The 25,059-nt window shown below is 52.8% G+C and overlaps 11 protein-coding genes across 11 annotated transcripts; 4 read left to right on the top strand and 7 right to left on the bottom strand.

Annotated features, from left to right (window-relative positions):
- Positions 1–710: 710 nt before the first annotated feature.
- On the bottom strand, positions 711–2,673 carry liz1-6 (Pantothenate transporter liz1; the record flags this gene model as incomplete). Its single annotated transcript, XM_036645517.1, has 8 exons — positions 711–916; positions 982–1,042; positions 1,095–1,210; positions 1,276–1,532; positions 1,586–2,200; positions 2,249–2,333; positions 2,386–2,422; positions 2,473–2,673. The coding sequence occupies 8 exons, from the start codon at positions 2,671–2,673 to the stop codon at positions 711–713; spliced, it is 1,578 nt and encodes a 525-aa protein (XP_036490135.1).
- Positions 2,674–3,381: 708 nt separating this feature from the next.
- Positions 3,382–5,049, top strand: ugl-1 (Unsaturated chondroitin disaccharide hydrolase; the record flags this gene model as incomplete). The annotated part of the gene is made up of 1 exon (XM_036645518.1): positions 3,382–5,049. The coding sequence occupies one exon, from the start codon at positions 3,382–3,384 to the stop codon at positions 5,047–5,049; it is 1,668 nt and encodes a 555-aa protein (XP_036490136.1).
- Positions 5,050–5,097: 48 nt separating this feature from the next.
- Positions 5,098–7,700, bottom strand: CGCS363_v013670 (putative transcriptional regulatory protein; the record flags this gene model as incomplete). Its single annotated transcript, XM_036645519.1, has 4 exons — positions 5,098–6,687; positions 6,739–7,346; positions 7,399–7,479; positions 7,532–7,700. The coding sequence occupies 4 exons, from the start codon at positions 7,698–7,700 to the stop codon at positions 5,098–5,100; spliced, it is 2,448 nt and encodes an 815-aa protein (XP_036489556.1).
- A 333-nt stretch (positions 7,701–8,033) lies between these two features.
- CGCS363_v013671 (uncharacterized protein) lies at positions 8,034–9,906 on the bottom strand (the record flags this gene model as incomplete). The annotated part of the gene is made up of 2 exons (XM_036645520.1): positions 8,034–8,928; positions 8,981–9,906. The coding sequence occupies 2 exons, from the start codon at positions 9,904–9,906 to the stop codon at positions 8,034–8,036; spliced, it is 1,821 nt and encodes a 606-aa protein (XP_036489555.1).
- A 1,542-nt stretch (positions 9,907–11,448) lies between these two features.
- CGCS363_v013672 (uncharacterized protein) lies at positions 11,449–12,102 on the top strand (the record flags this gene model as incomplete). The annotated part of the gene is made up of 1 exon (XM_036645521.1): positions 11,449–12,102. One exon carries the CDS (start codon positions 11,449–11,451, stop codon positions 12,100–12,102), a length of 654 nt encoding a protein of 217 aa, XP_036489558.1.
- A 122-nt stretch (positions 12,103–12,224) lies between these two features.
- CGCS363_v013673 (uncharacterized protein) lies at positions 12,225–12,707 on the bottom strand (the record flags this gene model as incomplete). Its single annotated transcript, XM_036645522.1, has 1 exon — positions 12,225–12,707. One exon carries the CDS (start codon positions 12,705–12,707, stop codon positions 12,225–12,227), a length of 483 nt encoding a protein of 160 aa, XP_036489557.1.
- A 2,445-nt stretch (positions 12,708–15,152) lies between these two features.
- CGCS363_v013674 (uncharacterized protein) lies at positions 15,153–15,509 on the bottom strand (the record flags this gene model as incomplete). Its single annotated transcript, XM_036645523.1, has 1 exon — positions 15,153–15,509. The coding sequence occupies one exon, from the start codon at positions 15,507–15,509 to the stop codon at positions 15,153–15,155; it is 357 nt and encodes a 118-aa protein (XP_036489560.1).
- A 562-nt stretch (positions 15,510–16,071) lies between these two features.
- On the top strand, positions 16,072–17,474 carry CGCS363_v013675 (uncharacterized protein; the record flags this gene model as incomplete). The annotated part of the gene is made up of 3 exons (XM_036645524.1): positions 16,072–16,702; positions 16,769–16,863; positions 16,935–17,474. 3 exons carry the CDS (start codon positions 16,072–16,074, stop codon positions 17,472–17,474), a joined length of 1,266 nt encoding a protein of 421 aa, XP_036489559.1.
- A 1,224-nt stretch (positions 17,475–18,698) lies between these two features.
- CGCS363_v013676 (uncharacterized protein) lies at positions 18,699–20,327 on the bottom strand (the record flags this gene model as incomplete). Its single annotated transcript, XM_036645525.1, has 3 exons — positions 18,699–19,289; positions 19,346–19,440; positions 19,502–20,327. 3 exons carry the CDS (start codon positions 20,325–20,327, stop codon positions 18,699–18,701), a joined length of 1,512 nt encoding a protein of 503 aa, XP_036489562.1.
- Positions 20,328–20,989: 662 nt separating this feature from the next.
- CGCS363_v013677 (Mitochondrial import inner membrane translocase subunit tim17) lies at positions 20,990–22,742 on the top strand (the record flags this gene model as incomplete). Its single annotated transcript, XM_036645526.1, has 9 exons — positions 20,990–21,032; positions 21,089–21,115; positions 21,282–21,305; positions 21,361–21,478; positions 21,603–21,651; positions 22,126–22,343; positions 22,489–22,502; positions 22,559–22,638; positions 22,695–22,742. The coding sequence occupies 9 exons, from the start codon at positions 20,990–20,992 to the stop codon at positions 22,740–22,742; spliced, it is 621 nt and encodes a 206-aa protein (XP_036489561.1).
- Positions 22,743–23,262: 520 nt separating this feature from the next.
- On the bottom strand, positions 23,263–24,670 carry iaaA (Isoaspartyl peptidase; the record flags this gene model as incomplete). Its single annotated transcript, XM_036645527.1, has 2 exons — positions 23,263–24,477; positions 24,533–24,670. 2 exons carry the CDS (start codon positions 24,668–24,670, stop codon positions 23,263–23,265), a joined length of 1,353 nt encoding a protein of 450 aa, XP_036489554.1.
- Positions 24,671–25,059: the final 389 nt, after the last annotated feature.

Below are 25,059 nucleotides of genomic sequence, written 5' to 3' on the forward strand. Positions count from 1 at the left end.
CAGGTACTGGTGGATGGACACCGCGCTGGGCAGGTTTATGAGCCAGTGCTGGCGATATAATCTTTACCATTGCAATAGCCATCATAATCTTGAGCAAAATCGAAACCCAAATGAAGGCCAACTCTTATTTATTCACGCTGACTACGGCAAGAAGGAATCAAGTAGCTGGTACGAACATGTAACAGGCCAGCAGCTCGCATTTCTACCATGTGTGGTCGAAAGAGGTCCTTTGCAGTATCAACGACAAAGATCATAGGTATGCAGCTGAACGACTAGTGAGGAGACCTCCGTGTCAAACTTGACTTGTCAACTGGAGCGAATTTGAACTTCATTTATGCACCGTGGTAACCCACTGCTTTGATAGACAATACTGATACTCAAGAGTTTGCTATCTGGACGGATACTTAGGCTGACTCCTACTTATTTAAGTTATAGTTTCCTCCGTTATTCATCTGATACTATTCATAGTACTATTAGTATGACCTTCATTGTGGTTATTCTTAGGTCATTGAGTTACAAACTAAGAACCTGGTACATACCTAGTACATATGCTGCGTAGAGTACAAGAAGACGATTCAAACTTCAAAATAATAGTAATTGAGTCAGAATTCCATTTCCAGTGACGCTTATGTGTTGCTAAGTATCAAATCCCTACTGAAAGTCCATCTTTGTGATGCCAATTAGCACGCGGAGACAACAGCATCATCCCGCTAGACCTTCGTTTCCTTCTCGCTGGACACCTCAACATGCATCATATCATCCCCCTTGACATCTTGAACACTGCTCGTCTCGGTCGTCGTCTTGTACTTGCCCAACTTGATATCACGGCGCCAGAGGTATTGGCCAAGCATGAACAGCGCCCACCACGTTGCCACGAACGTCGTATTGACGATGAATCCCTTGCGCCACTTTGGAGCTGTGAGAAGTGTCAGCAACAGAGCCTTCGTGAGCTTTCCGGTGCCGTGCTTAGGGTTAGCTTACCTTCGACGACAGGGAATACGGTGATGGGGTAAAAGCTGAAAAAGATCCAGCCGCAGGTCATCTACGCCCAATAGTCAGAATGGTCATTGTGTTTTGATTCAAGAATTACTCACCATAGCACCTGTGGTAAATGCTCTGGCCTCGTTATCGTCCTTCATAACCATGCTGACCCATGGGAACAGAATTGGCGTAACACAGCTCGTGAGTCCGAGCATATAGTATACGGCAACTTAGAGACAGTTCAGATTTAGATACGGAACATCCTGACATTGTAGATTACAGGGTGAAACTTACAGTGCAATCCGAGAGGAATGTCCCAGATCAACAAGCAAAGATTTGCGAAAAAGAGTACTGCAGCCACGACGCACATGACGCACCAAATTGGGTAGATCATGCACAGCGAAGTTGCAAGGACTCCCGCAACGATTGCAATGGCCTGTACACCAGTGGGAATTGTGTTGATCTGAGCGACAGTCCAGGTCCCGTTCAAGTCCGCTTCGTGCTTCAGCCAAAGAGCCATCTGACCGGAGACATAGGAGGTGCATTGGAAGCTATGGCATATTAGCAAAGTCAGTTCCAACAACGCGAGGCATTGGAGACTCACAAGATGTAGGTGAGGACAGCAACATAAAAGTGCCAGTGGGTGAAAACCCGCTTGAGCATCCGCTTCCCAATTTTCTTGCTCTCCTTCACACCATCATCTCTCATCCGCGCTTGCGCAAGCTTCTGCTCGGCCTCGGTAAGCCACCAAACCTTGGGGCTAGTAGGAAGACCGGGGAAGAGGAAGTATCCCGCGATCGAGATTGGCAGACTGATGACACCGTCGATGATGAACAACCATCTCCAGCCAGACATGCCGTGGACGCCGCTCAGGTTGTTGTACGCGGCGGCCTGAAGGTATCCTCCGAACATAGCGCCGACATTCGAGCTCACGTACCAGACTCCGGCACGCTTGAAAAGCTCGTCGCCTCGATACCAGGAGGTGAGGAGGTATATTGCGCCAGTGGCGGCGGGTGTCTCGAGGACGCCGAGGAGGAATCGGATGCCGTAGATGTCGTATTCGTTGCGCAGGCGACACTGGACGAAAGTGACGATTGACCACAGGCACTCCATGGTTGGGAGATAGTAGCGTGTGATGTGCGGGCGGGAGATGATCATCATTGAGGGGATCTCGAAAACTAGATAGCCGATGTTATAGAAGGTGCCGAAGAGGGAATATCTGGGGCACATGTCAGTTTACTTCTTAGAGATGCCATTTCAGACTTACTGGTTTCCCTTCAAGCCAAGTTCTTCCTTCATGCCGGAAACATATGCATGATTGATGTTGGCGGAGTCGAGCCACTTCAAGAAGACTTCGCTGCGTCAGTCCGACTTTATAAATATTATGAGCGCATGGATACTCACACATCAAGCAACAGAGACTGAGCAGTACACTGTCCAACTGTTAAACCGTTAGAGACATCGAAGCTGCCAGAGACTTCAACACTCTACCTTGCGGAGCAACCGCTTCTCTTCTTTGGAGTAGTGGCTGGGATACCAGTCGAAGATATACAGCCAGGCCACCCAGAGAGATCTTGTCTGTGGTTTGGCTGTGGAAGAGCTCACTACGGGCTCATTGTCATCTAGCGGTTTCGTGATGGGGACCGGATTGGCAGTCCCCGCGGTTCTGTCTAGACTGACTCTATCCCCCATGTTGGGATCTGTCAGATGGCCGTTGTTGTGTTTCGGTCAAGCTATCTTCAGCTTCAAGACCCAGGGAGGTCGGGGTTAGGAGGAGTCTTGTGAATCTTGTTGAATTGATATTGAGTGAAAATCTGACGATGCAACGCCGTCCTTTATATCAATTGAAGCAATCCCAGCCATCACACCAGCCTGGCATCGACAGGGTCGCAATGGAGTAGTCCGTGGGCTTGTTCAGGCTAGTCAACCAACAGACAAGTCACCTCGTGCTGCATGCAAATGTTGTCTGTCCCCCTAATTCCCCCGCAAATCCTCCCTCGAAGAGAGATAGGCCTAGATGCGGGGTGTGGAGAACCGGGGAAGCAAGTCGCGAGCCACTACCAGGGTCTGCAATGCATCCTTCGGAGGAATGCCCTCGGGGGTATGGGACATGTTTACCCCGACCACTGCATGTAAGTCAAACGATCGACAAAGCATACATCGCGAACTGATTGAACCGAGAGATCGGCCGTGATCCGACGAGAGGAATGCGAATCTTCGCTTCGACGGGCCGTACATCGTATTCGTCTCAAGCTGCGATTGATTACCAATGGCGCAATGTTGAAGGGCTGAGTACTAAAGTACAACGATGGCTCTACCATTGAACACCTCAACTTCACGTACACATGACCTGAGAGACGAATATTCACCATCTTTGCGTCATCGTCGCATCTTTCCAACATGTTCGAACCTACGGAAATCATGGGCGCATGTGTCCACGAGAAAGCACCAACGACCTCAAGGGACTTAGACCCGCGTCGACACGACGGCCTGTCTTCTGAGCCACCAACATCACCCACACAAGAGGACCTCTCCATGGACCAAACCAGCGAGACTTCATGGTCCGAAGCTGCCGAGCCTGAGGAGCTGGGCTCTTCACAACCACACCCCACGCTTGCAAGTCGCCTTCACGAGCTCTTCGAAGAAAGCATTACAGCCAAGATTTGCCGCACCGCAACTAAATCTCTCGAAGACAAGCTCATATACACCTCGAACGAAGTGCGCAAGACTCCGATAGCCTTCCCCGAGATTGTTCCACAAGAGGGTCCGCACACCGGCCAGTACGAGTTTCGCGACCCGGACTTCTGGACATGCGGCTTCTTCCCGGGGACACTGTACGCCCTATTGGAGCGCACCATCAAGTACCCGCAGACCATGCATCTTCAGAACGCAGGGTCGCAGCTCGACGTTGCAAGCCTGCGCGCGCATCTGCAGAACTTATGCAGCATCTGGGCTGATCCCCTGCATGGCATGGCTAGCAGGACGGATACCCACGACATTGGGTTCATTATCATGCCCGCTCTTCAAAGAGACTGGGAGCTTACCGCTAATCAGAGGAGTCTTGAGTCTATCGTTCGGGCTGCTCACAGTCTGGCAACTCGATATATCCCCTCCGCGGGCGCGATTCGCAGTTGGGATTGTCTTCTTAAGAAGGATATCACAGTCACCGACATGAACACCAATCTCCTCGCCATCATTGATAGTCTCTGCAACCTAGATCTTCTCTACTACGCATCTGCGCATACAGGAGACACGTCTCTGGCAGATATCGCAACCACGCACGCACGCACGCTTCTCCGCACCCACTTCCGGCCAGAATCTGCCAGGACGTTGGCCAAGGACGGGTACAAAGGCCAGCTTTACTCAACATGCCATGTATCCAACATCGATCCAGCTACCGGAGATCTAAAATGGAGATGGACGGCACAGGGGTACTCTAACGATTCGACCTGGAGTCGCGGGCAGGCATGGGCAATCCTAGGGTATGCTCAAACATACCTATGGACAAAGGACAGGGTATTCCTGGAGGCAGCATGTGGGGTGGCAGAGTACTTCTTGTACAGACTCGACACCGCACCAGCTTGCGTGGATATTCCAGTCTTCAGTCACGATGACATCCTTGTCGATGGTACAGAGAGACGGACCAAGGGTCGCAGGGTCCCCCTCTGGGACTTCGACGCCCCTGTTCAAGACCTATCGAACCCCCTTCGAGACTCTTCGGCCGGGGTAATCGCCGCAAATGGCATGCTGCTACTTTCCCAGGCCCTGAGAAGCGTTCAACAGCACTCCCTAAGCCGCAGATTCTTCGACGCGGCCATTGAAATCGTCACGGATACCATCGACCACTCACTCGCCACTGAGAAGGCCCAGTTCACCAGAGACGACATCCATAGAGGCATCACAATAGAGGACTCGACAGCCGGAAAGTACTTTGATGGTATCCTCAAACACGGCACCGCAAACAACAACGAGAACGCGAGGCGCAGGTACGCCAACCACGGTCTTGTGTACGGGGACTACTACTTCGTGGAGTTCGGAAACAGGCTTTTGAACATGAGCATGGTATAGACACGGCTATTGATGTACAAGTAGGCAGAAATAGAGATGATTACAAGTTTACCACCCGCCGCCTTCGTATTCGGTGCCGAAAATTCCGTCGTCGAAGCTGATGATCCGGTCCATGTCGACGAATTGCTGGTCGAGGAGCATTTGAGATATGCTGCTGAGTTCGCCGCTTCCTACGCTGCTTCTGTGAAAGATATTGGACTGGGTCATTGTCTCCACGCCGTTCTCCTCCATCGCTGGGTGAACGATGATTCCGCCCGAGTTTGGGTTGGGATTTACGACTGGAGGGGCGAATTGCTGAGCGACCACTATGCTGTCGGTATTGGGGGCCATGCCCTGTCGTGGCTCTGTCGCCGGTAACAACTTAGGATCAACTCTTGCGTTGTTCAATCTTTGATTGGATGCGGTTTGGTTTGCGGCACCGTTCCGAGCTGGTTGCGGGAATACTGGCGGATCCTTGGAGCTGGTGTGGTCGATCTCGGTGGTGTACCCTAACACATTGATGTTGTACGATGCATCCTCGCGACATCGGGAATGCATCTCGGTGAGTTTCCGAGAATACTTGCCGGCCAAGTTGTCCCTTGCCGGCTCGAGACTATGAGGACCAGCCCACCGGCCGGCCATCTCGTCGAGGATCTGGACCAGAGACCAGAACTCGGGCACCAGCTCCCCGCCCAGATCATACTTCCATCGAAGGAGTAACACCCTGGCAGCCACGTAAATACAGAACGCAAATTGGCTGGACACAGGCATCGTCGGCGGGGCATGCTTCAGGTAATTCTCCGCAATGATGGCGATCTCGACAGCTGCAGCTTGGCACGTGTCGATGCTCAAAATACTCGGCAACCGAGCCCGGAAAGCCCACTCCCGCGGCGGGAACGCGATGAGCTGGTGGAGTAGGATCATGGACGTGTTGTGCGTGACGTGCGCCAGCGTTAGGTTCGGGTCCATGCGCGTCGACTGGCGGGCCATGTTCGCCTTCCACTTCTGCGGGAGCAGCATCTTCCAATGCACTAGGCGCAGGTCGAGCTCCTTGAAGCGGGTGAGCCAGCTGCTGATGTCCCGCTGGTCTCGCATGTTGACCTTTTGCTGGAGGAAGTAGCTCGTGACGCGGCTGAGAGACTCGGTTGCTTCGATGCAGTAGGCGAAAGCGCCGACGGTGGACATGTCGACGCTGGGGATCTGGGCCCCGGGGGAGGTACCGGCCTCGGATGGGGTCTGGGTCTCTTCTTCGGTGGTGATTTGGGATGTTTGGGCGTAGTGTGAGGGTATGAAGGCGATCGGATTTCCGATGCGCCCGGCGGCTTTGTCCCATATGCCGAAGTACGGGGTGACGACTCGGTCTTCTTTTCTCCAGAGGACGCCGTCGCATGGGAGGCGGCAGTGGACGTCGTCGGAGGTGAGGCTGGTGTTCCAACCCATGGTGACGGAGATGAGTCGGTCGAGTTTGAATACGTTCCAAAAGACCCGCCTCCGCTCCTCGGCTTCGGTCCAGTTATCTGGTGGCGGCAACGAAACGAAAGGTTGAGATAGGGAAAGTCTCTCCGCGTCGTCATGCTCGATTGTGAGTTGAAGGTACTCGACGGTCCGTGTAAGTGAGCCTACGAGAGACCAGGCTTGAGCCGCCTCGCCGCTTCCGATCTGCAAGGGCTAGTCAGCTATAGTCGCGAGCAGTGAGCAGAGAAACCTTACGTCATTGAAGGCGACAATGATTAGAGCCTGTAGACTTTCGACGGTGAGATGTTTCATTGCTTGGGACACGACCCAGTCTCTTGCCATCACTCGCTGTTGCGGGTTTCCAAAGGCAGTCGTGGCGGTATCCTCATCAGCAATATACCGGGAACCGGCTAAGACCATCGCGTGTAACACCACCCTCAATGCTTCGAAATCATGAGGCTCAGCAAGTCGTCGACGGAATGTAGCTTCATGTAAGATTGGGATCCACGGATGAACGTGTGAGAAGTAGGCTTGGAATACGACTTGAAGGATCTCTTCCTCCGGCAGAACTAGCATATTGCTACCACGTGAAGGATATGCTTCATCATGATTTTCGAGACGACGACGCTTCGTCCGTGGTAGCTGGTCATCCCCCCCTTGGAGATGTGCTCCGCTGATTGGCCTAGAGGACTTTGCGTTGAACTTCTGTAGCTCTTTGGCGAAGAATGACATGATGTTGTAAGCATTCTTCTCAAGATCGGTAGTACTACCAGGGGTGTCTCGATTGGGAGACGTATCCGACCCAGACTGTCTTCGGTCCGGGGGATTCGCCCTCTGCTGGTGAACAGTTCTCTCCAAGGCATCTGAAATAACTCGTCAACCATTGAACCACGCAACTGTGACCAAGAGACTGACCCAGTCTGCGATGGAGATTCTCAATAGCCCCGGCCTTCATCCCAGGCTTGGATCTCTTGGACTCATACACGCATTCACTTCCTACAACGAATCAGTTACCAAAACAGGAAGCCCAACATCCTATCAGACCCACCAGTTTTGCGGCACTGCTGACAATTCGGCACCTCCCGGGAGCATCGCAGCTTGCGGCGCCGGCAGCAGTTGCAAGCCAGGGCCGCCGCGGCCTCCGAGGCGCCGCCGGAGTCGTCATGGGCCGCGTCGGTGGCTTCGCCTTGGTGGCCAAGCTCTGCTCCGTTATCCATGACCAGACATTGGACGAGACTGCTGACTGGAACCACAGATTGCGGGTTTGTGGTAGTTGGGCCCGCGTGATGTAGGGCGGAGGCTGGTGTAGTTATGGTTCCATGTCAGATTGCCCGTCTCCCGCTCGAGATGGCCCGAAAGGCCGAGGCGCCCCGCAACGCTCCCCGCATTTCCAGCGGCATGGGTCTCCGGGTCTGTGGGGTGACAGTCCGGGGAAGCGGAGAGATGGGATAAAAATGTCTAGAAATTGGTGCTTAAGATGTTTTGGAAGAGATATATCGTACGTACAAGATTGAGGCGGGTGCCACATGGTTTATATGTTCAAGTTAGTCTTACACTGAGTCGTAGAACCTCCATTTAGCCGTGTAATCTGGGGTCAGCGGCTTGTTCAGCACAAGCGCTCGCAGCAGCTCGATCGGCATCGTATTCGCTCTCAAGATCTTGTCGTGGAGCTCCTTCTCGCCCATCAACCCCTTCATCAATGCCTCCTCCCTTAGGCCGTACATCTGGAACGCGCCCAGCATGTATCCTGCCTGGTAAAGCGGCGAGTATTCGCCTCCAAATGATCTCGTGACCTCGCCTTCAGCGTTGGAACGCTCGTGTCCGACCCAGTCGACGAGCAAATCGACACACTCTTGAGGTGTCATTTCGCCCAAGTGGTACTTGAGTGAGAAGATGATTCGAGCGCATCGATGCATGCGCCAGAAGAGGGTACCGATCTTGTCTTCGGGGGAGACGAAGAAGTCGCCTCTGTTCCAGAAGACGAACTCCCAATACATGGCCCAACCCTCCACAAAGAACGGCGTCTCGAAGAGCTTCCTGTACGGGTGGTGGCGCTTCGCCATAAACAGCTGAAGTCGGTGCCCCGGGATGAGCTCGTGGAACGCCGTCGCTCGAGAGAAGTGGGGGTTGTTCCCGCGCATCACCATCATCTTCAAGTCGTGATCCATCTCTGCGGTGGGATAAGAGACAAGAATCGAAGGTCCACCAAGGAAGAATGGCGACTCCTTCTGGCGCTCCGCTGAGATCATGAACATGCGCCACGTCTCAGCGGCAACGCTGGGGACCGTGACAAGGTCATGTTTGGTAACGAAATCCTCGCCCTCGCGAGCCAGCTGTCGAACAAGCTCTGGTTGTTGACCAGGTTCGACATAACTGTTCTTGACATACTCGAGCGCAGCCTTCCAGTTGTCGCCAAACCCCGGTGAGCCGTCGTCAGCTTGATCGCTGTGAAAGAGATATTAGTTCCTTTTCTGGAAATCGTATCGGTGGTACCTACGCCGATACGGTGGCATCCGGCCCAATGGAGCCCACTTGGTCGCGTTTGATGCTCCTTGAAGCCTTCTTCATTTCCCTCTCGCACCAATCGTACTGTTCTTTAGCCAGTTTGAGGAGCTCTTCAGGCGTGTAGGGGATCATTTCCGCTTCGAGCTCATTGAGCAGGCCATCACGCCCAATCGGTTCGACTGCAGCACGGATAGACCCGGGCCCAGTTTTCTCGTTCAACTTGGCCTCCAATGCGGCCTTTATTCCCGCGAGGGCTTCATCAAAGCTCTTCTTTGGTGCCTCATTCCACCATGGGAAGAGTGGGTCGTATGGAGAGTAAAAGCCATAAAGCTCGTCGACATGGCCGCGAAGCTGGTCAACTGTGCTCATGGCCCTAGCAAAGGTTGATTCGTTCGCCTTGATATCGTTTGATAGAATGGCCTTGGTTGTTTCCTGGACTTTTTTGGTGGTATTATTGAGGATCATGGCGGTCTGCTTGCTGTCTACGGGGACCAGACGCTGACGGTCCTCGACCATGTCGATGATGGTCTGGGTGAAGGGCAAGACCGGGCGAACCTGCTCATCTCGCTGGCGGTCTAATTCCAGTACACGTAGGTTGCGCCTGAGATAGTTTCGAAGGAGCAAAAAGTCCACCTTGTCTTCTTGATTATAAGTATCAAAGGGCGCCTTAAACAGATCGTCGAGTTCCTCAGAGTAGTACTTCTTCAATCGATGGTACCGGGTTGGTGAGAATTTGATGCTGTAAAATTTAAACAGGTTCTTCTCATCAAAGCTGACCCGCTGGATGCGCTCCGTCATTGACTCTGACTCGGCCGTGGCGGCCACAGTCGGGGCATGTTGTCCATCATTAAGGTCAACCCAGTCGCCGTCAGAATGGCTGGACGGGTTCAAACGCACGGGCAAAGCATGAGTCGCCATGGTCGATGGAGATTGCGTGACAGATCGAAAGCCAAGAGATGAGGTTGAGTACCAAGACGTTGGATCCAGCAATGACGATGACAGATGCGGGGGAGCAGAGGTTAAAGACAAGACACGGAGGCGGGACAAGAAACTGTGGGCGTCGCGGGGTGGCTTATCGGTGCCGGGAGGGATGCCGGTGTCTGGGACAGGGGCGGGAGAGGAAATAGGTGGGGCCGATAGCGACCGTAGTGGAAAGGTGCGCTGAAGCGAAGCATTTTTGGCAGCAGCGGGCCCCCTGTAATTCTCCTCGTGGTGCTTATCACGGACCATCTGGGGAAACCTTCATCGTGAACCTCCGAACTCACCGCCGATCTTCGGTCGGCTGATCCGGCCGAGATAGCCCACCTGCGTCGCAACGACTTCATCCATCTCACATGACTTCGCGACCATCTCGAGTCAGAAGAGGCTCACCAGCTCAATTTTCCCGCGTTCATGAAGGTTCCCACAGACATCTTTGACCCTCATGCTGTTCCAGCCCCTTACTGAGTGGTGGCGCGTTGAAGTTGATGATGGCGCCCTGAGCAACGGTACACACAGGACGTGAAGCTTTCATCTTGTTTCCATACGAATGAGCGCGGAATATTCTGTCTACATCCATCGCGTTCTGGTGTCTTTGGCTTTGACAAAAACATGAGATTCGAGCTGATTGGGCTACATGGCAGGTCGCCTTCTCGAATCTCGGGACCGAGAAGAGCGAGCGCTTCATTCAGGGGCAAAGCCAGGCAGCACAGCCCGAATGCCTGGTTTCCTCCTTGCTTTTTCAATGGGATTTTTGATCCATTGGCCTTACCAACACAAACAAAAACCAGCGCAATTCCAAAGTGCTCAAGCTAGCAAATACCATCATGCAAGGATCGAGATCCCAGTTCGGGTACATGTCCCCCGCCTCATTCGCCCGTTCTGGACCAGTCTCGCGGCGGAATCCCGTCAGGGGGAGGCACAGTCCTCTTTTGGTCCTTCACGAAATCCGCGTTATTATTCAAGCATACCTTCAAAATACGGGACTACAAACTAGCCCCGTTTGCTGGGGCCGTCACACAAGAATTGCTTTATCCATCAAACGGATGAATCGGCGCCAAAACTACATGAATACGGGATCCGTCGGCAAACTTCTGAGACAGATCATCACAGCCACATCGTCACGAAAACCGTTGAAGTGCCCGTGAAAGGATGCTCTAAATCACCGCTAGGACGATTTCCGAGATGAGGTGGCGCGCGAATCCCGTCGCGCGACCCGCTTAGTATCGTCTAGGGGCGCCGCTGGGCCTGGAGCTAAGCCATAAGGCAGGTGTTGATCTTGGGTTGAAATTCTTGATAAATGGATCTCTGGAACGACGAGCACAACATATTTCCCCTTCTCTCTATCCGTCCTCGACAGCCTGGCATCTAATACCTGAAGACTCCATCACCGGATCACTACACTCTTTTACATCCAAATCAAGCATAATCACTTTCGTTAATACCGTTAATACAGTACACCCAAGCCAACCAACCTTCAAGATGTCTTTCAGATACCTCGCCACCATGGCCATCCTGGCCTCCACCGCTCTGGCCAAGACCGACCTCACCGGCTGCACATCCTCCGACTCGGTCGTCACGCCTTCCGGCGGCGGCACTCCCTACGCAACCCGCGTCTACTACGTCCCCGACACCGGCGAGATCTGCGCCGCTCTCGACTGCGGTGGCGGCCGCGCCCCTCCCAAGACGACCGTCCCGGGATGCCCTTCCTACGAGGGTACCGAGACCTACTCCCCGTCCTTCCTGCCCCTCAAGACCACCTCCGCCGTTGTCGCCCAGTCTACCCAGGCCACCGTCACGACCATGACCCCCAAGGGTGACTCGACTGCTTCGGCCTCGGGCTCCGCCTCCGTCACCGCGGCGGCCGACAGCAGCTCCATGAGCGGCAGCAAGTCGGACGACGTCCAGGTCCAGACCGACACCCTCCTGACCGTCACCAGCTCCATGGCGGCCACTACCGCGGCACCCGGCAACGGCACCATTGCTACGACTGGCAGGTCTGGCAGCAGGACGACTGGCACCGGCGCTGGCGCCTCCGGCTCGCCTACCAGCGTTCCCAACGGCGCTGCCGCTGGCGTGTCCAACATGTTCGGCCTCATGGCTGGTGTTGCCCTCGGTGCGGCTGCGTTGCTGTAGATGGCTAGCTTGTCAAAATGTGGTTGTATTATGAGCCCTCCGCGATTTCTCGCGATGTACAGGTCTCGGTCCTTGTTCATAGACATTGTAATCGGATAATACAAAAAGACCCAGTTACCATTCTATCCCACCTGCCCACCTGCGTAGAAGTTTGGAACTCGTTGCAGCAGTGATTCGTACTCCTGGTCGGCGTTCGTGAACTCCCAGCCACCGTCGAGCCCGTTGCTCCGCCCCTGTTCCAAGCGAAATCCGTACACGTTGGTCCATGACCACTTGTCGATCTTTCGCGTCTTGGGGTAAATCTCGAATGAGACGAAGCAGATTGCGCTCTCTGCGGAGACGACCTCGACTCTTCCGCCGCGAGGTCTGATGTCGGTGCCGATGCCGCTTTGGTTTAGCAGTCGGAGTTGTTTGAAGACGCCTGGTACTGGGTCATCAGGCAAGACTGTGACCTCTCCGAGTGTAAAGCTGGTAAAGTTCGTGAGGTAGAAAGCTGCTAACGAGGCAGCGACCTCTTGTAGGGGAACGGAGGTGTTTCCGCCCTTTTCCGTGGCAAGGCCGTAGGCTGTGATGGCGGCGCGGGCTGCTTCTCTGATGTTTACCATTGCGAATAGTTCTAAACGAGTCTTGGAAGTGTCGTCTTTGATGACCAAAGTACACGGTGGGCATGAACACGTCTTGAGAAGAACGCGATGAATTACACAGGAATAACACGCGTGCGTACCTCTTAGGCCCTCAGCCGGCTTCAGCAAGCGAGGTCGCACCACTCCTGCATGCAGTCGTAAAAGTAAGAATCGATGTCTTACAATTATCACAGAAAAGGAGTGATTAACCAAACCCACCCCGCATATCATGACATCGAATACGAAAATGCGAAGCGGTCGCTATATACCGTTCGGCAGTCCTCGCGCGCCGACCGTCCGCACGAAAAGTCCGGCCACGAGTCTCTAACGGACGTCAAACGGTCTTCAGCAGTCTGTTCAGGGTTGCTTATTACGAGCTTAGTGGGCAAGCTTTTGCCAAGGAGCGCCCTGCGCGGCCAAGCTTTTTTCTCTCCGCGGGGTGGGTGGTTCGAGAACGACCAGACTGCTGGCGCTGTGTGTTCATCGACGTTGGCTCGCGGGGAATGCATGTGAGATGAACTCAACCGTTCCAAGAGGGAGAGTTTCCCTCGGTTTGCTAGAGTTTTGCGCCTGTCGTGGGCTATCCTGTTCAGCTTGACCATGACTAAAGCATGAGGTGAGCAGAGAGGTAACTTGTGTTGAGGTTACCCCTAACCCCGCGCTGCTTTCCGACCCAGGATGAAAGACCGGATGTGAGACATCGATTGGCGCTACCAGCTTGTGAAGCCGCGGAAGACAAGTGGTTCATGGATGCCGGCCCCAAGTCGGCGCGGTTATATCCGATCGGTCTCTTACCCGGTTGGCACCGGAAGACCCGCACAATCGGGGCCGTAATGACGGCGGTGCTGACGGGGATTTGACCCACAACCCCGAAGGATTCCGATATGACAGTCATCCTGGCCTGAATTGAGAATCCTCTTACGATCTAGATGAATTTTGTCATAGCCCTTTCTTACTTCAGGACTTTTCATGTCAAACACTTCGGCACAACAATCGAGAGATATTCTTTTCAGACGCAAATGGAATTCTGTCTTTGAGTAGCTGGAATGGCCAAGACGCCGCGCAGCCATTGGCAAATTATGTCAAAAGCATCCGCATTATCAAATATTTCTGGGAGACCACGATAATCCACGGCACAAATCCCAAATCGAAAACTACGAGTTCAATATCTGTCATACAAGGGTTCAACAAGCCACTTGACGGCAATATTTCCATTCACATGAATACTTCGTTCCCATGGTACGAGTTTGAGAACTCTATGGGGCATTTGAATACATGTGATGAAGACCATGAACTGGGATCCATTTCTGTGCGCTCGCGCGAGCATTCGCGGCTTGTTTGACATGGCCCTCCCACTGACTTTTGGCTACCAAGACGTCTTGGTACCGATTGTTGAACGACTCACGTCGATCTGCATGGCTACCACATAGGTATTAGATAAAATCTTCAGGAGAAAGCTCGAAATCGCTTACAATGCTGTGTCTGTAGCTGCAGCACCTGCCAAAGGTTCCAGAATCTGATGACTGTTCCTGGTATAGAACTTGTTCATGACGGGACCAAAGGCCGGATCAATCGGGTCGTAAGGCGTTGTCTTTTTCTCCAATGGTTTGGCTGTCGCTTTATAAGTCGTTGTTGATGTTGCGGCCTTGCCTGCAGCCTTCTTGTATGCTTCGTATTTGTTGCCGATGGTATGGCCTTGGCGATAGGAGAGGTCGTCTTCAAGGCCAGTGTACTTTTTCTGCAGCTCAGCTACTTGTTTGGGATCGGGCTTGAAGTCCTTGTTGGGATTGGCCTTGCGACTTTTGAACATGGCTGAGTAATAATTTGAACAAGTGACCAGCACTGTGTGTGATGAAAACGAGATATAGAAGCTTCCGAAAGACGGATGCTCAACGTCGCAGCGTGAGTATGGACAAATGAAAAGAGTGCGCGGATAAGGATACAAAGTGATAGTTCAGTGACTGAATGAGGAGTTCATTGAGAGGTGCCTTTCACAATGTGATGCACCATTATATACTACTGGAGTTTTCAAGAACCTATATTACTATATTCCTGTCTTTGGGCCTCAAAGCTGGCTTCGGCCGTTTAGCGCTGCGACTGCTTCGACTGAGACGTTGAGGGCAGCATAGCAGTGTCAAAAATATTGAGCGCTTCGAGAAACATGTAACCAAGGAACATTGCCAGGGGAGAGCGGTTATGTTGGTGAGGTTTTTCATGCTGGTCTCTTCATGAACGAGGTTGTTTGGTGTTGTCAGCTGTTGGAAAGTTTAGTCTTTGTTGTTGGTCGTAAACGCTGTTCTTCGGCGGCACATTTTGTGAAGAATTCTTTTGTGAATTTTTGTATGACCAGGGATACATGAGAGGTCCCCCTTACTCCAACCACCCCCTACATGTCTAACCACCCTCATCAACTACTGCTCCATCGAGCTACAGTGCTGCCTTGAGTTCCGCCAACAGGCTGTCTTGCTTTGGATGGTTCAACCGGTTTACTTCGCGATACTGGTCGTCGGTCATCTCGTTGTTTTCGAATGCTTTGGCGATGTCTTCGAACTCGTTGAATATTTTGAGAAGAGATGGATCATTACGGCCGTATCGGCGGAGGATGACATATGCCAGTAGGCGACAGAAGAACAATGCTTCTTCGAATTTGTTGCGGTTCTGAGGGAAAGGGCGTTTGCTTCGAAACTTGCAGACATCATGCTCTTTTTCTCTGATGAGCTGGGTGAGGCTGTCACCGCTCTTGAGGCGGTCACAGAGGTAGTGAATGTAGTATTGCTTCGGCATTTTGGTGTAATGGGTTGTGGCAGCGTGAAGAGGGAGATGCCTGCCCCCTGTAATCGAGGCGATTCGCGCTCTCTTCATATACCCCCATAGGTGGCCATAGAGGTTTCTCTGTGAAGCCCAGGCCATCCTGGCCCTCGAATATTTCCCCGTGAGAGTCATACGGCAGTCAACAAGGTGCGCCTCCAGGCGGCAAACTGCGAAGAAAAAAGTTAGAAGGGAAGAAAGGTTCTTCGGCGGCAACGTTGGCCAAGATGGTCGCAGCAATCTTCAAGTTTTGTTGGTTCGATGTTCCCTTTCTCGTGGTATAGATCGATTTCTAACCAATCAGAATAGCATGTATTGCCAAGACTGCATCACCAACAGCATAGAATATGAGCATGCTATTTCTGTAAGCGCCGTGACAGTCATCTAGGGGATGGGCGCAGCGGCAAAAGTGGAGACAGAATTATGCGGGGTCCTTTCTGGTTCGCCGCAGGTCATCGACGCAATTGTTTCTCCCTTATCTACTCCATTTCTTCTTGTAACTCTCTTCCCACAAGCCATAGACTTCTGCATTCTCACAATGACTCTCATTACCGACATTCCATGCGAATTGATCGCTTCCATACTGCGGAACCTGGACGACTTGCGGTCGCTCACACCAGTTCTGCTCAGCTGTCGCCATATATACTCCTCATACAAGCAGAGCCCGAATATAGCAGCGGCAATCCTACGTCAGAAAGTTACGCCAGCTCTCCTCTCATACGCAGTAGCTGCTTCGGAAGCCTACAATCTGCCTCGGCCACGCGATGGCGACACAATCCAGGGCTTGCTCTACGCCCTATATCAAGAACCAATGAGCCTAGCTAATCGGGTGACATCGTTACCAATGACTACGTTGATGGAAATGAGCCGTACGCATGACATGATCCTCGCTTTGACGACGGACTTTGCGAATGATGCATGGAATCGTCTTCGGCAGGCCGACGACAGCTTGCCTCTGACCGTCTCATTATCAACTACAGAGCAATTTCGCTTCTGCAGGTCTTTCTATCGCATCCAAATATTCTACGGGCTGTTCACCGGCAGATCGTCCAACCCAAACACGATATTTGAAGAAAACGTTAATAGTTGGTTCTTTTCGAAACATTCATTATGGGAAAATGAGCAACTTGGCTGCATCCACGATTTCCTCGAAGCAAGACTTGCGAAAGGTGAGAGTCAGGGAGATGGGTAGAGTTCTCCAATTTGTACCGATAATGGCTAACAACCAAACACAGCATCGATTGATGTACTTGCCCACGATGTCGACTTCGGCGAGTTCTCAGTTGACTACCTAACTGGAGGCGAAGAGAATATTTATCGGCAGATGTGGGTCAGTACACATCTTACACGCGACCGGCTTCGCCATTGGAGTACTTTGCTGACAACCAACTCTACATGAAGCTCTCTCAAGGAATTGGATTCATCCATCAACTGATAAATGAAGAATCCTACGATGGGAAGAGGGATATGCTCACAGAGCATCCGGACATCGGCGTGGCAAACTTTCCTGGAGCTTTAGCCAACGTGCTGGGGGCATATCAAGACGCCAGCGCCTTCGTAGGCCCCGATGAAGAGCTACTATACGAAAATGTGAGCCGAGTGACCGATGAGGACCCTGACCAGGGGCCTTTCAATTCATGGTACGCTGCTCATGAAGGTGCACCATTATATGCTGGCCTGATGCTCCACGAGCATGAGTTACTTCGAGATTGTGCATATGTACTTTGGGACTGTGATCGGGTGGAGAAATATCACCTGCTCAAGTCTTTTGCGAAGCTTTCAGATGCGAGACCGTCTCCCGATGAGAGAGAATACGAAGAAATGAACGAGTCTTTCCACGAGAGATCACAGATTTGGCAAATGGGGGGCTCTGGGTATTGGAGCAAAGGTGACACCAGCGGCATATCGTGGTCAGAGAAGTCTACAGCGAGGCAATCCTAGTAGCCAATGGTCATATGACTAGACTTAATAGGTATAAAAGAGTCCGGTAAAGTCAGTTGCAAAGACTTCGTCACTTAGTGACACTTGAGCCGATCGAAAATGGTGCTCTTATGTGTTCAGGAAGCATTTGTTTGAATCCACTTCAGGCAGGTAAAATTCATTCTTGAACACTTCCGAGAAAGGACACAAGCCGCCTATTACCCTCCCAATGGCCTTTTGACTAAATTGTTGGCTAGACTTTGATGAACTCCCACAGAGTTGTCCCGTGATTCCTCCTCACCACCGTCTTCCTATCCTCGTCCACGCAAAGCACCATCAAAGCTTGAGACCAGTATGGCGACAGGAGCTGATAGCCTCCCTCTGGGTGCTTTCTGGGCGTGAAGAGCTCCCACTTGTTGAGTTCTGTAGCCTTGGCACGCAGATCTTTGTTGCCGTCATGTCCCATATACCTCCCCGATGGCGGATGTTGGAAACCAAAGTAGCCGTTCTTCTCGACGCAAAGCCACTGGGTTACGGTAACTTTTGCCATGTCTTCCATATCTTTTATGACAATAAGGTCGTTGACGAGACTGATCGCTCGGTTCGTGTGCTTTTCGATGATTCTATAAGTGTTTCCTGGCCAGGGAATCGCACCTCGGTCGCTCCAGAGACTGGCCGTAGTGTTGCACTTGGTAGGAGGGGTGAGGACCGTGGATGTTGTAGAGAAGTCATCAGAGGAACGCATTTTCTGGTTCATGATGTCCACGACGAGACCTTATACGTGATACGAAAACCACAACAAGAGCTTCAGATACTAAAGTTGATATGTTAAGTCGGGGGGTTTGAGATGAACCTGGAGAGATAATGCGAGAGATTCAGTGGTCGGTGGGCTTGATATGGACGTCACGACGTGTGGCGAGCAAGGTTTGATCGATGTTGTGGCAGGCAGGCTACGTGTGGAATGGGTAGCCGAGGAATGCCAATTGTCGGCCTCCTGCAGGTAGTTCAGCCAATGACGGCGAATTTCGATCTCGGGCGCCAGGTTTTCAGCTTGGAAGTTCCTGACACCTATTGTTGGCCGATCTAACTGTTGTCATCAACCTGAGCTTGTGGCAGAAGCGCGTACGTAAATCTTTCTAGCACCGTATCTTTCGGGATCGTCGGCCTCCTGCGTATCACATCGAGAACCAACTCCTTCTCAGTCTATCAGAAAAGCAAAATCCCTGAAGTACCTTCGCTGCACATCTATGAGCCTGAGGCTTGTTCCATCGCCTCGCTTTCTGGCCATACGATACGGCTAGTATCGCCTTTGCTCCAATAGCCCCTACCTCCCTCATCCCAAATCTTTGAGCGCTCGACAAACGATTCCTTCATCTCCTTGATGTTTGCACCACATTTTGTGTAAGGCATCCTCACCGGGGCGTGTTGCCACAAACCGGACAGTTGATAGCTCCTGACCCGGTCCCAGTCCCAAAATAGGTAGGCACATTCTCGAAGCCAGTCATTGCCATCCATCAACAGACTTACGCATTTCCGCATACCCAAATTAGCAGCAATCCAAGACTCACGAGGACCCAGGTCATGATCCTTATCTTCCTCGCGAAGAACCCGCGAAAGCACCCCCTCCTTCGTAGTGATAATAGTAGCACCGTCCGCGAAGGTCATTCTCCAACTGCGCCTCCAATAATCTATGGAGAACATCTGTGGCTCAATGCCGCACAGAACTTCAGGGAAGTGTGCGTAATGAACTCCATCCGTCGTCTCGAGCATACGCTTCTTAGACTCGTAGTCATGCTGCATTGTCACGTCGTCAATGTACTCGATTCCTTGAGAGAGCTGGAATATAGAGTTAGGGCACGGCGGGATGTAGATTGTAGACTGTAAAAACTGACCCACAGCTGCCTAGACTTATTCTTCGTCCAAAGCCTTAAGTAGTCGACCTTACGTTTACCAAAACCTACGTCATGTGCGAATACTTCATGAGTATCTGAGACAGGTGTGAGCATCTTTGTCCGAATTTGATGGTGGAAGATAAGGATGTGGCATACTTCTTGTAAACCTCATCTCAAGAAAATGGTATATGCAGGCCATCTGCTCGTTCTCCCATGGCGAGTGCCTTAAAAAGAACCAGTCGTACACCGTATTCCCGTTCCTTTCCATGATATTGTAAAGAACATAGAAGATTTCAAGCCGATAAATGGCCCGGCAAAAACGGTCGTGCTCAGCAGATGACAAAGTCACCTCCTGAGGAACACCACCATCAACTTCACTCAAACGTTCCCAAGCAAACCCAGCGAAGTCGGTGGCTATTTTACTGAACTTGTCGTATCTGCGCTCCACAACATGGAGATCAAAGATCGGGACTGGTGGTAATATGATATCGACGAGGGCGGATGGCTGGTCATAGAGCAATTTGAGAAGTTTGCGGGCTGCGAGGAAGCAGTCGAACTTGAAGGCGCGGCGGCCAGGGAAGGAATCAGAACTCTCTGTGTCGAAGTCGTCAAATTCGTCAAGAGACCCCTCGATGTCGTCGAGTGGCTCCTCGAAATCTTCAAGGTCTACTTCGGATTCGGAATGGGATTCGTCGGACTCGCCAGAAGGCGCATCTAGGTCGTCATGGCGGGGTTCGATAAGTTTCAGAATCACATCGGGGAAGTCGTCGCAGAGGTAGGAGGCTTCTAAGGCCGCAACATAGGGCAAGATAGCTGGACTGATTTTCCTTCTGAGAATTCCTGTCGCAATCTTTTCGCTCTGCTGGACGAATGCATAGAAACGGCGACAGCTGCGCAAAGCTGCAATCAGTGAGCGAACACTGTCAAGACTCCAAAGGATGGATTCTATGATCTCAGGTGGTAAGTCCGTAATGCGCGCCATCCTGGATCGGAAACGTGAGGTTGATGAAGAAAATCGGAGAATTGAAATTTTGCGCCTACGGAATAGATGGCAAATGTGTGCATGGTCGATTCAACAGGGTGGCCGAAACTTTTGTAGATGGTCACGGAGCCTTCTGCATGTGAAACCCCCGCTGTGCCCATAACCTTCGTCTCGAAGAGTGGCATTGTGGGATTTATGGACGACTCATTGGAAGCGGGAGCGTGGGTGCGCAGCACAAGGTTAAGAACGGATAGACGGGAGGGGGGCATTGCCAGGATACCCAGCAGTTGAAAAACCCAAAACCTCAAGCGCCTCACTTACAGCTTTCAAAGGTTGTCACTGAAGCAGTCCAGTGAGGTTGCCTTTTTCGTCCGATGACGAGATGGCCCAAAAGTAGGTGGACCCCTAGAAAAGGCGGGTCCATTTCCGCGATAAGATAAGGAAAGAGATTGAACCGCGGATTTGCCGCGCGCCCAAAAAATTGTCACTCCGAGCTTGGTCCGTGTTCGTCATTCCATCGCATTCGGCACCGCGTCAAGCTCTTTGCATCGCCAAATTCTCCACGACCACCGAACGAACTGCTTCCCTCGCCTCGACCGACGATTCGACAGCTTCGAACGAACCCTTCCCGACCGACGACGTAACGTTAAAACCTATTCGCCATGGATCACACGCGCGACCCCTGCCCTTGGGTTATCCTGAACGGTTCGCCCCTCCTCAACACCATGACCTAAATGTCGTGATGCTAACGACCAACGCAGATTTTGGTGGTGCTTTTGCCATGGGAGGTTAGTCTTCCGCCTCTTCTCGCCCGAGCCTTTCCCTCCGAAGCTTTGCGACAGCTGCGACAGCTTCCACGAGCCGGGTTCGAAAGCTGCCCACCCAGCTCTCTCGCTTGCATACTTCTATCAGGGCTCGGGTCGATTTGATAAAACATACTGACATATTTGAAAGCGATTGGTGGAACACTATGGCATGGTAGGTCTGCTGGCTTGTTTCCACCTCTGCAGCGTTTCTAATCCCGTCTCTCTAGGTATCAAGGGTTTCCGTAACTCACCGTACGGAGAACGTCGCATTGGTGCCATCTCCGCGATTAAGATGCGCGCTCCTGTTCTGGGCGGAAATTTTGGCGTTTGGGGAGGCCTTTTCTCGTCCGTACAAAATCTCTCCAATTCTTCGAAACTTTTCGAAACTTTTAAATTTCGAAAGATTTCGAGAAATTTCGAAAAGTTTCGAAATTTTGATGCTGATTTTGATGCTGATTTTGAGGCCCAGGACTTTCGACTGCGCAGTTAAGGGAATTAGGAGGAAAGAAGATCCCTATGTACGTGCTGAGACTGCTTAAGCCACACCCACCCTCCCGCACCCACCCTCCCGCACCTACCAAGCTTCATCTCGTAGGCTGGTGAACAGTCTGCTAGCTGCATGCTTTACGGCTCTCTGGTACGCTCTCCGGTACGCTTTCCGGCACGCTCTCTAGTACTCTAGGTAGTCTCCTGAGTCTACCGAAGGTATGCCCCTTGGATGCCCTCTGTTTGACCTGGTCCCTCTAGAGGACTTAAGGTAGGTAGAGGGCATAGTTCAGGTAAAGGATATCCTTTACTTCACCTAGAGGGCCCAGGCCAGCCAGAGAGCCTAGGTCCAGCAGAGGACATAGGTCTGCTCGAGTGCTAGAGCAGGGTGCCAGAGAGTGTGATAGAGATTGTGCCAGAGAGACGTGAAGCAAGCACCCAGCAGTGGTTGAAGTCATCCCTCAATATGCCAAAGAACATTGCCGGAATGAATGCTAATAGGACAGAACGCCATAATCGCTGGATTCTTTACAGGAGGAAGTTTGGCCATCAGAGGCGGATACAAGGTCAGTCTTTTCCCCTCCGCGATGAACCGCCCACCCTCCGCGCCCCAGGGTCACATTGCAAAGGCCTACCAGTTGTTGGCATTCTCTGCCACACTGGCCGGTACATTTTCTACCGCGCTCTCTAGTACTGTCCCTGGCGGGCTGATGGTCTTCCCTGCGTATGTCTCAGCCCTTGGGCCTTGGGAGATGTGCAGCCAGCTACTGGCAGATCTGATGTCGCTCGGGGATGCGGGCGATGGGTGTTGTTTAAGACAACCTTCCGCACGAATTGACATATCTAACACAACGAAAACAGGCTGCCAGGAATGGTGCCATCGGTTAGTACAAGCACAAACGCTGTCAAAATATTTCTTGCTGACAAAATGGTGCACAGGATGCGCAGTTCTCTTGGCTGTCATCGAGGGTGTCGGTATCGGATTCCAGAAGATGTTTGCGGGCTCGACCAAGTTAGAGGTGAGTTTCTGCGCAAGCCAAGCAGCATCGGAACGCCCAGAATGTACTGACCTCAGGCCTCAAAGATGCCCCAGCCTCCTCCGTCAGACGGCGCCATGGTCTAAGGCTGCCCATGATGCTTCTGAATCTGTCAACGAACCGAAGCGGTGCTTCCACGCCGCCAACGAAACGACGACGCAACCGACCACTCTCTACTCTTGTAGTTCAACCTTCTTTTCCGTGGGGGATGTTGAAATCTGTCTTTACCACGACCGACGACTTCTGTTTTTTAATCGACCAAAATCACGCTATGCGGCAGGGGGAGGCGTTCCATGTAGTATAGACAAATGGCTCCAGTCAACCGGGACTGGAGACTCTGGGGAGAATCTCTTCGTGGATTTCCTGAACCGGACGAAAATTGGGGGATGGCAATCTTGGGACAGATCGACACGGGCTATCTGACGTTTGGAAACGGCCTGGGTCATGATCCGAGATAGAAGGGATACGGCGGACTTCTCCCCTTTTGACACGAGTATGGAATCTGTGTGAATAGGAATTGTACTGATATTCAACTCGCCATCTGTCTACTTTTGCGTTCTACGTCTCGCACTGCTCATCTTAGGTCTGTCTTTCTACACCGCATCATCACCACTTCTCCGCGTACAGCCGAGCATCCACGCCCTCCTCGACTTCGTCATGGTAAATCTTCGCGTGCGCCAGACCCTCGTCGTCGATCCACGCCCGATACATCCCATTGCAGTTGAAATCCTGCAGAATCTCCGACCTGACACCGACAACACCGCCTTCCTCGTCCCTCGTAACCGCAACCTCGATGCCAATAATCCCGCCCTCGCCCTCGCCAGTAACCCGCCACCGGTCTCCAGCACTCCTCTGCAACTCCCCTCCGGCTCCAGCAACGAACGACACGGCCTCCTTGCCCGACAAGGGCTTAAACCTCGCCACAGCCCCAACCGTCCTGCCCGCGGCAACCCTCCAAAACGAGTCCCCATTCCCCGTCCCCGACGCCGCGATCGCTCTCGTAGTCTTCACCGCCTTCCCAAACGCCGGCGTGTAAACACTCAATGAAGGCAGACAATCCGCCATCAACCCCCTCAAGCTCTCCGACAACATCACCCCCCCAGAGCCGAAGCCTCCCTTCCCAAACACACCCGTCGGATCCCCCTCTTCCACCCACTCCTCCGCCCAAAACCCAGCGCCCACACTCGGCGTGTCCCCAATCCTGCCCGTCAACTTATTCGTCAGCCCGCCCGTCGAGGTCGCCGCGCACACCACCCCCTCCTCGTCCAGCGCCACCGCCCCCACCGTCCCCTGCGGCAGGAACTCGCTCCTGCTCCACGTCGCGTTCCCCTCCTCGCCAGTGCGCTCCCGCTCCAGCGCGCGGATGTGCTCGTCCCACCGCCGCTGCGTGAAGAAGTACCCCGGCTCCACGAGCTCCAGCCCATACTTCTCCGCAAGCACCTCTGCCGTCGGGCCGTGCAACAGCGTGTGTCCCTGCGCAGACGGCGCGTCGATCTCAGAGGAGGAAGGGTGCGAGTCGCTGCCGCCGCCGAGGTCCGCCTCGCCGTGCTCGAGCATCGCCTTGGCGAGCAGGATCGGGTTCCTGACGTGCCGCAGGCCTGTGACGCCGACGCCGCGCTTGGCGAAGCCGCGGGTGACCATCACGCTGGCCTCGAGCTCGTTGATCCCGTCGCGCGTGAAGACGGCGCCGTGGCCCGAGTTGAAGAGCGGGTTGTTCTCGAGGAGGGTGACGGCGTGGACGGCTGTTTCCAGGGCGCTGGGCAGGGCTGCGGTTGCGGTTGTGGTGGTGGGGGTTGTCATGTAGGCGTTTGTCTTGCTGATCTGTAATTCCTCTGTTAGTTCTGACTTCGAGGGTGAGGAGGAGGAATGTGTGTACGATTGTCAAGAGGGCGGCGCGATACTCGGTGTACTGCGGCGGCGCGAGGTTGGCGGGTTTGATGTTGCCCGCGCCGCCGTGGATGATGAGGCGCGGCTTGACCTTGACGGCCGTCGGGGATTGGCGCTTGTACTCCATTTTCAGGTCTGTGAGATGCGGTGAGATCCAGAAAACATTCAATACATCAGGATGAGCGCTTTATGAGACTGGGGAATGTTGTGTGAGAGATGCCAGCTTGAGACGACGTCGGGGGAGTTGACCGGGTGTAGTTGATAAGATAAGATAAGCCGGAAAGCCCAATCCGGGAAGCTCTCCGGTGGGAATCGGCACCGGGAGGCCGAAGTTCGGATCACGTCAATGGGGAGGTTGGAGGCGACATTTGGAGCAACGGTGCGAGTCAAGCATTTCGCAATACAGATAACGCGGTGCGTGTGCTTCTAGGAATGCTTTTTGATTTTTGGGTATCCTTTCTATGTTTTACAATCCAGAATCCTTTATTTAATCACCCCTCGAACGCCCTCTTTTTG

Source organism: Colletotrichum siamense (genome assembly GCF_013390195.1).
Source record: "Colletotrichum siamense strain Cg363 chromosome Unknown KSG_Cg363_contig09, whole genome shotgun sequence".
Lineage (NCBI taxonomy): Eukaryota > Fungi > Ascomycota > Sordariomycetes > Glomerellales > Glomerellaceae > Colletotrichum > Colletotrichum siamense.